General features: G+C 43.4%; 1 protein-coding gene across 1 annotated transcript in view; it reads left to right on the forward strand.

The window, feature by feature from the left end:
- SEZ6 (seizure related 6 homolog) overlaps positions 1-17357 on the forward strand; it is a 519872-nt gene that overhangs the window by 497093 nt on the left and 5422 nt on the right. Inside the window, exons 14-16 of the mRNA XM_083172348.1 lie at positions 14567-14605; positions 16802-16922; positions 17020-17122. Coding sequence (XP_083028474.1) covers positions 14567-14605; positions 16802-16922; positions 17020-17122 — 263 coding nt within the window. The remainder of the gene's footprint in view (positions 1-14566; positions 14606-16801; positions 16923-17019; positions 17123-17357) is intronic.

Raw genomic sequence — 17357 nt, forward strand, 5'->3', positions numbered from 1 at the left:
GGAAGGTAGATGTGCCGAAGTGACCGAGCCTGCTCCGGGTCGCCTATCTTATAGGGTCAGAAAGGGGAGGTCAAAGGCCATTCTCATTGGTCAGAGATCATATGTCCGGTCCACTGTGATTGGAGGTTAGACGCTGTACCTGGTCTGACCAGGTGCAGGGGAGTGAACTTTAAGAGTCTTTTGTTTGGTGGTTTCGGCGTCAGCAAGGATAAGAACCGGTTTTATCTAGTTTCCTTTGTTAACTACTTTCAACAGAAACTGTCTCTGAGATATGGATTATGTCCATAACTATCGGGCAGTGTACATTGCGAAATATTCGCAATGACCGGAATACTTCGCATAATGAGCTGAACGGAACGGTACTAAACACGATACAGACAGGTGTGTGCAGGGCTAACTAAGCTATGTGTGGCGTTCTAAACCTTTTAACTATATTTCATTTCGTGTAAGTGTGTTATTATGAATTTATGTGTGATAGTATGTCTACTCTTCTGGTCCACATTGTCACACATACTCGGGTATGGAAACTTTATTTGCGCAACTCTGCGAACCAAAATGGCGGCCATACTATCACAAAATGGCGTGTGTGTACCTAGACTTCCACATAAGTATCTCAGCCCATGGGGGACAATTTATCATTGTATATTATGACTTAATCCTAAAGCAAACCCAATTTTAAGGGATAACTGCAAATATTACGTATCCCTAAATGTATCACAGTTCCAGAATTCAGATATATCTTTTCTATTCCTGTCAGCAGCCTCAGATACCATAGGTTTCTACGGAGGATGCAATGCTACCAGATTGACCAAATTCCAGAATGCAGAGCATTCCAGAGATTGGCCCCACAGATATTGAAGATAGCAGTGGCCCATTGTAACCTATGGGCTACCCATCATGGATGTAGGTCCGGAGGGTTACCCCAGGACTCTTTGCTGGAGATGGCCACAGCATAAGGGGTGGAGTCCTTGTTTCTGCGGGTCCACAGTAATACCATTGGCCCGGTATAATCACATATTGCAATGTGATCCTGGGTGCTAATAGTAGTGTCAACAAAAGACAAGTGTGTGGTATCACATATTCAGTACACCTTCTATATATCAAATAGATTTCACAGTGCATTCGCAACATACCCACCCAACAATAGTACTTCATTCGCCAAAATGCTATTAATTATGTATACAATAGAAAAACATAAGTGTATTTCGCTATTACTTTGCGTTTAATTAATGCTGAGAGTCTGTCACCCCCGTGGTGAGGTTCAGGTCGATGGGTTTCCCATCAAGTGCTGCTTTAGATTTAATGGCATAGTGATAAAGTGCCATCCTTTCGTAAAGAGTCTGATGTCATGCCCACATCTTATAAACCACATGGGCAGATAATGATGTATATAACAAAGCGCAAATGTGATATTGTAGCATTTGTCAGAGTGCAGATGATGAAAGCATTGACCGGTAAGTAGACATCCGCATGTGACGCAGGGCAGTCAGTGGTGACACCCTGGCTTCTTAGAAGCAATGTTTTTCAAACTATAATCTGTTATATCCAAATGGACCAAAATGTCCCTCAGGTTCCGCCCTCGCTTATAGAGGTTTGTGAAGGGATGGTAAATCTTTTTTAAATCCAAATGATAGGCCATAATGCTCTACTTGCTTTTGAAATCACTGTGCTCCATGATTTGTAATTCATAGTCCATGCAGGGCTGCAATCAGAAATTGTGGGGCCCAGGACTGACAAAATAGGAAGCCCCCCCCCCCCCCATTGTTAAAATTGCCTTAAACGACTGCCTTTAACAATTGCCTTTAACGATGCCCGTTGTGTTGCCGCTGTTCCTTTATGCTGCCAATGCTGAACAGCCATCCTGCCACCGCTAAAGGCCCCCATACATTAGGCCGACTTGTCCTAAAGGTCCATACACAATAGGCGATTTTCAGCTAAAAATCGCTCATTTTGGCGGTTTTGAACGATTTTCAGCTGAAAATTGGCTAATGTGTATGGGCCAGCCGATGGCAGATTAGTGATGATGCGTGCTCCCTCATCATCACTAACGAGGTCCCACGTCGGCTGGCTTTACCGATCAGTTTCTCAGCCATTATCGCTGTGTGCGTACGCACGGCGCTGCCGGGCTGAGAGATGACACACTTTCAGCCAGGTGACCGCCCCGTCGACACTGTGCACACTGCACAGAAAGAAGAGACAGCCAGGTTGACCTCCTACTCCCTCCATGCTCCCTCCCCCTGCTCCGCTCTGTCACACTGCCTGGAGCAGGAGAACAGCAGCAGCATATGCCAACCCGCCCACCCACAGGAAGCAGTGCCAAAGTTAACATCAACACACTATACAGTGAGTAGCCAATGCCACTGCACGAATGTGACACACAGACTGCCCACAATATATACATTGCTGCCCACCAATATATATATATTTTATATGCCCACTGCCCAGCAATATATATATATATTTTTATATGCCCACTGCCCACCAATGTATATATTTTTATATGCCCATCAATGTATATATTTTTCTATGCCCACTGCCCAGCAATGTACCGTATATACTCGAGTATAAATTGGCCCGAATATAAGCCGAGGCACCTAATTTTACAACAAAAAACTGGGAAAACTTATTGACTCAAGTGGGACCCTCACTCGAGTATAAGCCGAGGGGGGCTTCTTCAGCATAAAAATTGTTCTGAAAAAGTAGGCTTATACTCGAGTATATATGGGTATATATTTTTATATGCCCACTACCCAGCAATGTATATATTTTATATGCCCACTGCCCACCAACATTTATATATTTATATGCACTGCCACCAATGTATATTTATTTAACCCCTTCCCGACATTTGACGTACATTTACGTCATGGTCGGGAAGCACTTCCCGACACATGGCGTAAATGTACGTCATGGATTTAAACTGTCACCGCGTCTATAGACGCGGTGACAGTTTCAACATGTCTGCTGTCCCTGACAGCAGACATGTCCGTGCATGCCCAGGGGGGGCTGCGATGCCGCCCCCCCGTCGGCGATCGCTGTGATTGGCTGTTCAGTGTGAACAGCCATTCACAGCGTTTTCCTGTGTCACCGGCGAATAACGTTCGCCGGTGACACGGGATCAGAGGTGATTGGTGCTGTAAAGTACAGCACCAATCACCGCGGGGTGTAAGGGTGACACTGGTGTCACCCCACCTCACCCCGCCCGCCCCCAAAGGCCGTGATTGGTCCGTCGGACCGACGGACCAATCACAGCCAAGGAGGGGGATTTAAACTAACGGTGACTGCACTGCAGACGCCATTCCGGTCTGGAATAGCGTGCAGTGCGGTCACCGTACCCCCCTGCCGCCATACTGACCAGAACCTTGCTCCATACTTACCTGATCGCTGCTTCATCACTGCTTCCTGGATCCTGTTGCTACTTGTGCCTTCCTGTGCTGTGAAATTGTGCTGCTGCAGTGTAATAGCTAGATAGAGAGATAGATAGAGAGATAGAGAGAGATAGAGAGAGATAGAGAGAGATAGAGAGATAGAGAGAGATAGAGAGAGATAGAGAGAGATAGAGAGAGATAGAGAGAGAGATAGTGTCAGAGAGTGCTATATTTTGTGCTGCTGCAGTGTGATATAGTTATAGATAGAGAGAGAGAGATAGAGAGAGAGAGATAGATAGAGAGGCCTAGTGACAGAGTGCTATATTTTGTGCTGCTGCAGTGTGATAGTTATAGAGAGATAGAGAGAGATAGAGAGAGAGAGATAGAGGCCCTTATTCTGATTCGGTCGGTACGGCCCGCGTGCGGCCGTACCGCCGATGTTTGGACTCTGCACATGCGCAGAGGTCAATCTGCGCATGTGCAGCCCCCTTCGCCGCAGACGTATTTCGTCCGCCGCAAAGGGGGCGTATAGGGGCGTGAGAGGCTTCATGCCCTCATTTCCCTATGTGTACTCCCCGCGTTTCATGGGCGTTCCCATGCAAACGCGGGGCGTATGCATGGTAATGAGGGCATGACGCCCTCATTACCATGACATGGGGGCGGAAAGCTGACGTCGCCGGATGTCAGCTTTCAGCCCCCATACAAGCTACCACACGGACGATTGTCCGTGTGGTCTTAGCTTGCGGGAGCTGCCGCGGCGTGCGGGCCTGCCTTCGATGGTCGACGACCATCGAATGCAGGGGGCAGCTCCCACCATGGTGGAGGCGTAGCCTCCACCATTTTAATGCGGATCGCCAGCCGTCCGTGTACGGACGGCCGTGGCGATCCGTCTGGTGGGCGGCCCTTGGTTTGTGCGGTCGGAGCCCCGTGTGCGGCTCTGACCGCACCAACCAGAATAAGGGCCAGAGAGAGATAGTGACAGATTGTGCTATATATTTTTTATATAACTGACTGCTGCCCCCTCCTTTTGTGCTGATCAGTATAAATTAACTGATCAGCAACTTTTTGGGGGCGCAGGTTTTTTTTTATATATAGATATACCTGTCAGTGCTGCTGCTGCAGTGTCATAGAGTGATAGATAGTGAGAGATAGAGAGATAGAGAGAGATAGTGACAGAGAGTGATAGAGAGTGCTAAATTTTGTGTCTGCTGCCCCCGCCTTTTGTGCTGATCACTATATCTGAGGTGATCAGCAACTTTTTTGGGGGTACAGAGGTTTTTTTTTTTTAATATATACCTGTCAGTTGCACCAAAGGTTGTGCACCTGCTGCACCTCACTGGTAATCAGTGTCGCATCACTGATCACCTTTTTTTTTGTGTGTGTGCTGTGGGGTCTTTTTTTAATTTTTTTTTTACACACACTGTGATTTTGTGGGTGTCCTGTGGCCGCTGTGCGCTGATCAGTGACGTACATCACTGATCATCTTTTTCGGCACAGGGTTGATCTATTTTTTTTTTTTTTGATCAAATTCCTGTTGCCTTTGAGCGCTGTTCAGTGACAGACGTTACTGACCAACATCTGTGCTCAATTTTTGGCGCAGGACCTTTTTTTTTTTTTTTTAACCCCTTAAATTTTTTATTTTTAACCCCTTCATTTTTTTTTTTTTTATTGGTATAAAGTATTTTTTTTTTTTTTCTGCACTACATACACACTACACACTACATACCCCCCGGATTGAAATAAAGTTTGTACCCCCCCCTACACTATACACGTGTTGAAACATTTCACTACCAGTAACACAAAAATAAAAATGGCATCCCAAATGTCCTCCCAAATGTCCTCCCAAATGTCCTCCCAGTCATCCAGGAGAATGTATTCAGTGGAGGAGGCATATGCCATGCTTGCTTCTGACTCTGACACAGCCAGTGATGCAAGCGGGGAATTTGAAGGATTTGCCTTAAGCTCCTCTTCCTCCTCTGGTGATGAGGGACCCCCTCAAAGACGCCCCCGTAGAGCAGCTGAGACCCCCCCCCCAATAATTGATCTCGTATGGACCCCACCACCAGACAATTTTGAGCCCCAGGTTCCTGAGTTTTTGGCCATGCCAGGAATCCAATTTGATTCCACAGGTCTCAGAGAAATTGACTTTTTCAAATTATTTTTCTCTGATGATTTTATAAATTTAATGGTGGACCAAACTAATTTATATGCCCAGCAGTTTATTGCTCAAAACCCCACGTCATCATTTGCTAGGTGGACCCCTGTAGATGCAGTAGAGATGATGACGTTTTGGGGTCTGGTGTTTCATATGGGCATAGTAAAAAAGCCAGAAATTAGGCAATATTGGAGTACAGATGTTCTGTACAGTACTCCATTTTACCGTATGGCCATGACCCGGACTCGATTTGAGACAATTCTTAAATTTATACATTACACCGATAATGCACAGTGCCCACCCAGAGATGATCCCACCTTTGACCGGCTATTCAAAGTCAGGCCGGTCATTGATCATTTCAGTGCCAAATTTGAAGAGGTGTACATCCCTGAAAAATTTATTTGTATCGACGAGTCCCTTATACATTTTAAAGGAAGGGTTAAATTCCGCCAGTACCTTCCCAGTAAGAGGGCAAGGTATGGCATAAAAATGTATAAACTGTGTGAAAGCACCTCAGGGTACACCCACAGGTTTAGGGTTTATGAAGGGAAGGATTCAAGAATTGAACCGCCAGAATGCCCCCCCTCCCTCGTAGGTGTTAGTGGGAAAATTGTCTGGGATTTAGTGCACCCCTTCCTGGATAAAGGTTATCACCTCTATGTGGATAACTTTTACACCAGCATCCCCCTGTTTAAGGCCCTTGGTTCAAGAGGTACAGCAGCTTGCGGTACTGTGCGCAAGAACCAAAGAGGTCTCCCAAAAACGCACATTGCCCAAGTAATGAGAAGGGGTGAAAGCAGGGGAATATGCAACGAAAATATGTTGTTGGTCAAATATAAGGACAAGAGGGATGTCCTTATACTGACAACAATTCACGGAGACAGTACCACCTCCATCCCTGTACGAGGTACCAGTACCCACACCTCCAAACCTAATTGTATCCTGGATTACAATAGGTACATGGGCGGAGTGGATCTTTCAGATCAGGTACTGAAGCCGTACAGTGCCCTGCGGAAAACAAAAATCTGGTACAAGAAGGTGGCCGTGTATATCATCCAGATGGCACTGTATAACGCTTACGTGCTATTCCGTTCTACCGGCCAGAGGGGGACATTTATGCACTTTCAAGAGGAAGTCATAAAGGGCCTAATATTTGGGAACCAGCAGGCAGAGGGCCCCAGTACTTCTAGTACTGGTCCCCGTATTGTACCAGGGCAGCATTTTCCTGATGAAATCCCCTCCACTGGAAAAAAGGGCAGGACACAAAAAAGGTGCAAAGTTTGCTATAAAAAGGGAATAAGAAAGCAAACTATTTTCCAGTGTGACACTTACCCCGACAAACCCGGCCTATGTATAAAGGAGTGTTTTAAAATATACCACACATCTATGGAATATTAGGTTCATAATTTCACCGTGCTTCGGGGGTCTTGCTAATGCCACATAGCACCCACCATTCATTCCACCAGAATCTGAGCCGCAAAATCCAAAAATCACTCCTTCCCTTCTGAGTCCTGCCATGCACCCAACTGGTATTTTTTGGTCACATGTGAGGCATTGCCGTACTTGGGAGAAATTGGGGCACAGATTTTGGGGTGCTTTTTCTCCTTCATTCCTTGTGAAAATGAAAAATTTTGAGCCAGAACTGCATTTTTGTGTAAAAAAATGTAATTTTTCATGTTCACTGCCCACTTGTATCAAAATTGGTGAAACCCCTGGGGGTTTGAAATGTACACTATACCCCTAGATGAATTCACTGAGGGGTGTACTTTGCAAAATGGGGTGACTTGTGGGGGGGTTCCACTGTATTGGTGCAACATAGCACCCACCATTCATTCCACCAAAATCTGTGCTGCAAAATCCAAAAAGCACTCCTTCCCTTCTGAGTCCTGCCATGCACCCAACTGGTACTTTTTGGTCACATGTGAGGCATTGCCGTACTTGGGAGAAATTGGGGCACATATTTTGTGGTGCTTTGTCTCCTTCATACCTTGTGAAAATTAAAAATTTTGAGCCAGAACTGCATTTTAGTGGAAAAAAATGTAATTTTTCATGTTCACTGCCCACTTGTATCAAAATTGGTGAAACCCCTGGGGGTTTGAAATGTACACTATACCCCTAGATGAATTCCCTGAGGGGTGTAGTTTGCAAAATGGGGTCACTTGTGGGGGGGTTCCACTGTATTGGTGCTTTGGGGGTCTTGCTAATGCGACATAGCACCCACCATCATTCCACCAGAATTTGTGCTGCAAAATCCAAATATCACTCCTTCCCTTCTGAGTCCTGCCACTTTTTGGTCACACATGAGGCATTGCCGTACTCGGGAGAAATTGGGGCACAGATTTTGGGGTGCTTTGTCTCCTTCATACCTTCTGAAAATGAAAAATTTTGAGCCAGAACTGCATTTTTGTGTAAAAAAATGTAATTTTTCATTTTCACTGCCCACTTGTATCAAAATTGGTGAAACCCCTGGGGGTTTGAAATGTACACTATACCCCTAGATGAATTCCCTGAGGGGTGTACTTTGCAAAATGGGGTGACTTGTGGGGGGGTTCCACTGTATTGGTGTAACATAGCACCCACCATTCATTCCACCAAAATCTGTGCTGCAAAATCCAAAAATCACTCCTTCCCTTCTGAGTCCTGCCATGCACCCAACTGGTAATTTTTGGTCACATGTGAGGCATTGCCGTACTCGGGAGAAATTGGGGCACAGATTTTGGGGTGCTTTTTCTCCTTCATACCTTCTGAAAATGAAAAATTTTGAGCCAGAACTGCATTTTTGTGTAAAAAAATTTAATTTTTCATGTTCACTGCCCACTTGTATCAAAATTGGTGAAACCCCTGGGGGTTTGAAATGTACACTATACCCCTAGATGAATTCCCTGAGGGGTGTAGTTTGCAAAATGGGGTCACTTGTGGGGGGGTTCCACTGTCTTGGTGCTTGGGGGGTCTTGCTAATGCGACATAGCACCCACCAAAATTCCACCAGAATCTGAGCTGTAAAATCCAAAAATCACTCCTTCCCTTCTGAGTCCTGCCATGCACCCAACTGGTATTTTTTGGTCACATGTGAGGCATTGCCGTACTCGGGAGAAATTGGGGCACAGATTTTGGGGTGCTTTTTCTCCTTCATTCCTTGTGAAAATGAAAAATTTTGAGCCAGAACTGCATTTTTGTGTAAAAAAATGTAATTTTTCATGTTCACTGCCCACTTGTATCAAAATTGGTGAAACCCCTGGGGGTTTGAAATGTACACTATACCCCTAGATGAATTCCCTGAGGGGTGTAGTTTGCAAAATGGGGTCACTTGTGGGGGGGTTCCACTGTCTTGGTGCTTGGGGGGTCTTGCTAATGCGACATAGCACCCACCAAAATTCCACCAGAATCTGAGCTGTAAAATCCAAAAATCACTCCTTCCCTTCTGAGTCCTGCCATGCACCCAACTGGTATTTTTTGGTCACATGTGAGGCATTGCCGTACTCGGGAGAAATTGGGGCACAGATTTTGGGGTGCTTTTTCTCCTTCATTCCTTGTGAAAATGAAAAATTTTGAGCCAGAACTGCATTTTTGTGTAAAAAAATGTAATTTTTCATGTTCACTGCCCACTTGTATCAAAATTGGTGAAACCCCTGGGGGTTTGAAATGTACACTATACCCCTAGATGAATTCCCTGAGGGGTGTACTTTGCAAAATGGGGTGACTTGTGGGGGGGTTCCACTGTATTGGTGCAACATAGCACCCACCATTCATTCCACCAAAATCTGTGCTGCAAAATCCAAAAATCACTCCTTCCCTTCTGAGTCCTGCCATGCACCCAACTGGTATTTTTTGGTCACATGTGAGGCATTGCCGTACTCGGGAGAAATTGGGGCACAGATTTTGGGGTGCTTTTTCTCCTTCATTCCTTGTGAAAATGAAAAATATTGAGCCAGAACTGCATTTTTGTGTAAAAAAATGTAATTTTTCATGTTCACTGCCCACTTGTATCAAAATTGGTGAAACCCCTGGGGGTTTGAAATGTACACTATACCCCTAGATGAATTCCCTGAGGGGTGTAGTTTGCAAAATGGGGTCACTTGTGGGGGGGTTCCACTGTATTGGTGCTTGGGGGGTCTTGCTAATGCGACATAGCACCCACCAAAATTCCACCAGAATCTGAGCTGCAAAATCCAAAAATCACTCCTTCCCTTCTGAGTCCTGCCATGCACCCAACTGGTATTTTTTGGTCACATGTGAGGCATTGCCGTACTCGGGAGAAATTGGGGCACAGATTTTGGGGTGCTTTTTCTCCTTCATTCCTTGTGAAAATGAAAAATATTGAGCCAGAACTGCATTTTTGTGTAAAAAAATGCAATTTTTCATGTTCACTGCCCACTTGTATCAAAATTGGTGAAACCCCTGGGGGTTTGAAATGTACACTATACCCCTAGATGAATTCCCTGAGGGGTGTAGTTTGCAAAATGGGGTGACTTGTGGGGGGTTCCACTGTATTGGTGCAACATAGCACCCACCATTCATTCCACCAAAATCTGTGCTGCAAAATCCAAAAATCACTCCTTCCCTTCTGAGTCCTGCCATGCACCCAACTGGTACTTTTTGGTCACATGTGAGGCATTGCCGTACTCGGGAGAAATTGGGGCACAGATTTTGGGGTGCTTTTTCTCCTTCATACCTTCTGAAAATGAAAAATTTTGAGCCAGAACTGCATTTTTGTGTAAAAAAATGTAATTTTTCATTTTCACTGCCCACTTGTATCAAAATTGGTGAAACCCCTGGGGGTTTAAAATGTACACTATACCCCTAGATGAATTCCCTGAGGGGTGTAGTTTGCAAAATGGGGTCACTTGTGGGGGGGTTCCACTGTATTGGTGCTTGGGGGGTCTTGCTAATGCGACATAGCACCCACCAAAATTCCACCAGAATCTGAGCTGCAAAATCCAAAAATCACTCCTTCCCTTCTGAGTCCTGCCATGCACCCAACTGGTATTTTTTGGTCACATGTGAGGCATTGCCGTACTCGGTAGAAATTGGGGCACAGATTTTGGGGGGCTTTGTCTCCTTCATTCCTTGTGAAAATGAAAAATTTTGAGCCAGAACTGCATTTTTGTGTAAAAAATTTAATTTTTCATTTTCACTGCCCAGTTGGACCACAATTGGTGAAACCCCTGGGGGTTTGAAATGTACACTATACCCCTAGATGAATTCCCTGAGGGGTGTAGTTTGCAAAATGGGGTCACTTGTGGGGGGGTTCCTAAATTTTAGCATCTTATGGTGCCTAGAAACCTACATGGTGCCTAAAAAATAATCTCATAAAAAGGAGGCTCCAAAATCAAGTAGTTGCTCCTTCTATTATGAAGCCTGTGGTTTGGTCAACGTGCACACTAGGGCCACATATAGGATATTTATGAAAACAAAAGAATTGGGGGAATCAATTTTTAGTCACATTTCTCTAGTAAAATGTACTGTGTTCCTTAGAAAAATGTATTAAAATTGCAAATCTGCAAAAAAAATGAAATTTTGAAATTTCACCTACACTTTGTTTTAATTCCTGTGAAACACCTAAAGGGTTAACAAACTTCCAAAATGCTGTTTTGAATACTGTGAGGGGTGCAGTTTTTGAAATGGCATCATTTATGGGGGTGTCTCACATACAAGTCCCTCAAAGTCACATCAGAACTGAACTGGTCCCTAAAAAAATCAGTGTTTGAAATTTTCTTGAAAATTTGAGAATTTGCTATTCATATTGTAAGCCTCCTAGTGTCCAAAAAAATTAAAAGGAAGTTGAAATAATGATGGAAATATAAAGTAGACATATGGTCTATGTTAGTTATTAACTATTTTGAGTGGTAAGATTATTTGTCTCACAAGCAGAAAATTTAACATTTTGCAAATCGCTAAATTTTCCATTTTTTCACGACATTTTGGTATTTTTCACAAAAAAACACAGACTGTATCGACCCAAATTTACCACTAATTTGAAGTACAATGTGTCACGAAAAAACAGTCTCAAAATCACTGGGATAAGTAAAAGCAAAAAAAAGTTATCCCCACTTAAGTGAGACATGTCAGATTTGAAAAAAATGGCTCTGTCAGGAACGCAAAAACTAGCTCTGTCAGGAAGGGGTTAAACACAACTGCCCACCAATGTTTATTAATAATAGGCGGTAACATATACATTGCTGGCCTGTGCCAGTAATCTATACGTTGCTACCTATTATTAATAAACATTGGTGGGCAGTGGTGTTTAAATATACATTGGTAGCAGTGGGCATATAAATATATAAATATTGGTGGGCAGTGGGCATATCAAAATAAAAACATTAGTGGGCATATAAAAATATATACATTGGTGGGCAGTGGGCATATAAAAATATATACATTGATGGGCACTGGCAGTGGATATATAAAAATAAATATATATATTGGTGGGCAGTGGGTGTATAAATATATAAACATTGGTAGACATATAGGGGGACATTTACTAAAGGAAATTTGTAAAAAATAGGTGTATTTGTATCCAGAAATACACTTATTTTTGCCATTTACTATCCCTAAAATACGGCAATTCGTATTCGTATTGATAGCACATCAATTCGACTACGAATTGCCGTATTTTCGGGATAGTAAATGTCAAAAATAAGTGTATTTCTGGATACAAATACACCTATTTTTTACAAATTTCCTTTAGTAAATTTCCCCCATAAATGCAGACCCCCCCCCACACGTATAGTAAGAGTGATTTAACGTTTTAGTACCTTTTCAATCAGCAGTCAGTCACTCATAAGGGCGGGCCGGGGCGGCTGGGCTGTACTGTGCTGCCTGACTCACACACTGGCAGCAGCTCCTCTCTCTCCATGCTGCTTCCTGTGTGTCCTGGCTTGTTCCTGCAGGTGTGCGACTGCCGCAGCTGCAATTAACTCGGAGCTGGGCATGCTAATTCTGAGCCTGCATAAATAATAACCGCTGGACGCGGCGGATGAATGGGCGGGGGGGGGGCATGGGTGCGGCCGGCCGCGGCTCAGCGGTGCAGCAGTATAGAAGGCAAGAAAAGGGACGGGAGTGCTGGGGATAGAGTTGTCCAGGCCCTACCCTCTATAAGAGTGGAGGGGCCCAAGACTCAAGTACCCCCAGAACCCCCCTGTCGGCGGCCCTGAGTCCATGTGAAAACCTTGTTATTGGATGTTTTAGGATTCAAAATATACACCCAACTCTTCGCTATAACTTTCTGTTTACTAATTTCCAGATCCTTGTGCTTATAACCTCCTTTCTCTGAATTTCAAAATAATTTGGTCTAACTAAGATGCTGGGTCAGTTACATCCCTGGTTATTCTGGCCACCTTTAGAACCTGTGAAAAGGGGAGACCTCGTTTAAGTGAAGATGGATGTTGACCAGAAGTAATGTGTTTCTGTCAGTGTCTTTGAAACACTAAAATCTAAGATTTCTGTTTTGATGTGGACCGTATATCTACTCTATAGGAAATAACATCAAATAACTAATTGCAATAATGGCAAGGGATGATCTAGATATTGTGGCTATTACAAAGTACAATGAAAATCATGACTAGACTGGAATATACTTTATTTAGTGAACACCGAATGTGAATAATTGGAGAATGGGTAGCAATGACAAGGTGTTTCTTCATATTGGGGTGATCTACAGACCACCATGTCAGGTAGAGGAACTGGACAAGAAACTATTGCAGGACATCACCAAAATCGCATTAAAAGGAGAGGTAATAATCATGGGAGACTTTAATCTTCCTGATGTAAACTTGGAGTTGTATGTTACTAGTTCAACTAGAAGAAGGAATATTTCAAATTCATTACATGAAGCATTCCTCCAGCAATTTATGAGGGAGCCCACTCACAAAGACGCAATATTAGACCTAATACTTAAAAACGGAGACTGAATACCTGACGTAAAAGTGGGTGAAAACCTGGGATCCAGTAATCATCAAGCAGTATGGTTCAGAATAAAGACATAGACCTACTTATCCCATAAAAAGATTTTAGATTTTAGGAAGGAAATGTTACCAGGGGAGTACCCCAAGGATCTGTACTTCTAGGTAGTCTAGCGGAATGGTCAAGAGCATGGCAATACAATTTAATGCCAAAAAACAATCTTCAAATAAGGAGAAGTATTAGAACAAGGACATGCACTGACACTCGAGGGAGGTAGGATCAGGGGAAATCTGAGGAAAATTACTTCACAGAAAGGGTAGTGGACAAGTGGAAATGCCGCCCATCAGAGGTAGTAGAGTAGAGCAATTTAAAGTAAACATGCATGTGATAGACATGAGGCTATCCTTACAAAAAATAAGGATCAAATAGGGTTTGAGGTAACAATATGGTCAAAAAAATGAGAAGCCTAGATGGGCCAAATGATTCTTATCTGCCGTCAAATTCTATGGTTTTGTATACATAATTAAGAGTATTAATTAGAAAAATACACTGATGTTTGTCTACTGTATACATAATTAAGAGCTTTTTTACATGATCAATGCACTGTGAGATCTAGTTGATATATAGAAGGTGTACTGAATATGTAATACCATGTGCTTGTCTTTTGTTGACACTTGCTCCTATCACGTTTCTACAGCACACGGAGCCCTGAGTAGCATCCTATTAGCCCAATGTCAATGTCATTTTCCCCAATTCCTGCTGTTATTGGGTATTATGCTTTGCATACACAAAGCATAATCCCTGATGAGCACCCGCCTGGACCCACAATAACACAGGTGATCGGGGACTTATTCCTGATACCTTTTTTTCCACCTGATAACACGTCCATTTTCGGTCATCAGTAATTGATGCTAATTGGATACTACAATAATGACCATTATTGAAACAGCATCGGTTCTAACAGGATATCGCAATAGATGGTAAACCAGATCGAGGTCCCGTAAGCAATAAAATTAAGTTGTTTTAATAGTCTGACCCATTGGTGACCCGTTATTCACTAAACCCAGCTCTACAGGCACAGAGAGTGGAGTCAGCTAGAATGTACCTTTTACTGAACTCATTATCCCTCTTATTTTCATAGCTTCGTATAAGGAATTCTACAGTAACCAGGGTATAGAAGGTAAGTGCAATATGGAATCCTAAAGCATTGTGTCCTACTTATCATTTGTCTAGCACCTTCTAGAGCATAATAGCTAGAATCTAATTGCATGATATAGGCTCAACATCTAAAAACTCAAACTTTAGTAAATTTACCTCAAGAAATGCACAAATGCTTAATCACTAAGGGGGTTATTCTAGTTCATTCTTTCTGACAAAATCCTTCTTAGATGGACAAAACCATGTGCACTGCGGGTGGGGCAGATGTAACTTGTGCAGAGAATTAGATTTGGGTGGGGTTTTTCTTCAAAGTGAGATCTATATTGCAGTGTAAAATCATGCAGTCAGTATTTTCCCTGCACAGAAACAAAATAACTCACCCAAATCTAATTCTCTCTGCACATGTTACATCTGCCCCCCTGCAGTGCACATGGTTTTGTCCATCTAAGAAGGATTTTGTCAGAAAGAATGAACTAGAATAAACCCCTAAGTCAAGTTGTATAAACCACTTTCTGGTGTTTGAATAGAGCAGAGGACAGAGGAGTAGTTGAACAGCAGTGACTAAACTCTATTGTGTCATAGGGAAATAAAAATGGGTGTTTTTCTTCCATCCATCAGCGAGGATGGAAGAAAGTAGAACATATTCTATTTCCCCAGATTGATTGGTGTAATTTATGCTAGAAAATCATTTTGGATGAACACAACCACCTGTGGAATGTGTGAGGTCACCATATCAATCACTTGACGACATGTGGTCTGGTTGTTCCGTCTGACTTCAGAAAGACTGTCCCAATCCAATTTCACCATTTTGTGACCAAATTTGACAAATATTTCCACCTGCTTTACCCTGATCACTGTTGAAATCACGTCCAGATTGCACACTGCGATATTGCAGCTAACATTGGCTATCTGGCCTATGGAAAAATATGTATGGTCCTTTAATCAAGCCCAATGCCCAATTATATTGGCTATGTTGGTAAATGCACATTGGCCTGTGATATGTGAGATATGCAGCCATCTTACAGCCACATTAGCAAACCACAATACATATCACAAGTAACCACACGTGCATAAACATACAATTGTGTCCATGATACTGGGCCTAATTCAGTTACACACCATTTCATTCCATTTTTGATTCAATGTCTATTAGATATGGACTATTAGACCTGCTTTGTAGTTTTTCTACTCCTTTTCGATTTTCGCTATTTTCCATTCTATTTTTCATTCGATGTGCATTCGATTGCTATTAAATCAACACTGGCTTCAGGCATTGTGCCTTATTTTGATTCATTCGGTCCTCCGTGCGCTCGCACGGAGGACCGATGTTTAGTGTCTGCGCAGGCGCGTTTCTGCGCATGTCCAGACACAGGGTGAACTTTTGGTAAGCCGGGTGCACGCACCCTACACACCGATGTGGGACGGAGAAGGGCGGGGGCGCTGGGCAGCCCCATTAGCATATGGGAACACTGGGTGTTCCCAGGCTAATGTGGCCGTGACTGACATACGGGGGGTGGGCAGCTGACATCACGGATGTCAGCTGCCCACCCTGTCCTTGCATATGGACTATATAGGTGTGTATGAACTGCGTGCACGGAAGAAATCATTCGATGGTCGGGACCATTGAATGATTTCTCCCTGCCATGCGGGGGGGGGGGGGGGCACGGCGTGCGAGGGGGGGCAGCTGGCACTGCAGGCGGAGGGCAGCCTCTGATGGACTTGCAAGGCTGCGAATTTCGCAGCCTTGTGAGTCAATCAGAATAAGGCCCATTGAATCGAATGCTGCAGTGAACACATCAGATTTGCACTATCTACTATTAGATTTCCACTATATAATCTTGGCTGCTAAGATTATTTTTCTATTCGATTTACACTACACGGGAGTGCGCATTGGAATTGAATCTGCATCGAATGTAGCAGAACCATTCGATGCCCATTCAATTTTCTATTCGATTTTGTTTCTATAAGCAAAATCGAATAGAAAAATAGTGCATATCTCACCGCGTGTATAAGGGTTGTAGTTTTGCGGAAATCATATTGTTTTTTTTTATTTAATTCATTCTTTTAGCTCCCAAAACAGGAAAACAGTTATAGGAACCTATTTCCGAATTGTACCATTAATATGGTTGTATCAAGAGTCAGAATTATTGAAACATAAAGGGACTTTCCTGGGAAAACCAGTGAAGTGGCTGATTCTCTTTCTGTTCTTTCTGTCCAGCTGTGGAAAAAGCAGCAGCTTCAGGCATTCCTGTAGAAGGCGCGCATATCCTGCTGGCCGTCTTTGTTCCGGTTATCATGGTGGCCCTAGTAATCGCAGCAATCTACCTATATTTCTCCAAGTAAGTGAATATATCAGTACAGCCTTCCATGATGGGCTCAGTGAGCTGTAAAATGCCTCTTCCTATGTAGTTATTCCTCTCCATTCTCTTTGTACAGGCTACAAGGAAAAGCTCTTCTTCGCCTGCCGCTTTCTCCATCACCCCCCTATGATCAAGTCACAGTGGAATCTGCATTTGACAATCCCACATTTGAGACAGGGGTGAGTAAACAATAGCCATACTTATTTACAAGAGAATTTCGTGAGTGGGGTAATCCACAATGGAGGCATTGACCAGATTGTCCAGTGATAATCTGGGACACAGCTGTAGGGTAAAGGAGAAATCTCATCTAATTTGACTAATTATTGCCTTTATAACTGGATGATGCCTTCTGAATCAGCCAGCTTTACTACACTGCATTTATGTCTGACTGTTGTTCTAGCAGCAAACGGACCC

This window comes from Crinia signifera, chromosome 2 (assembly GCF_055691185.1).
Source record: "Crinia signifera chromosome 2, ASM5569118v1, whole genome shotgun sequence".
In the NCBI taxonomy this organism is placed as follows: Eukaryota; Metazoa; Chordata; class Amphibia; order Anura; family Myobatrachidae; genus Crinia; species Crinia signifera.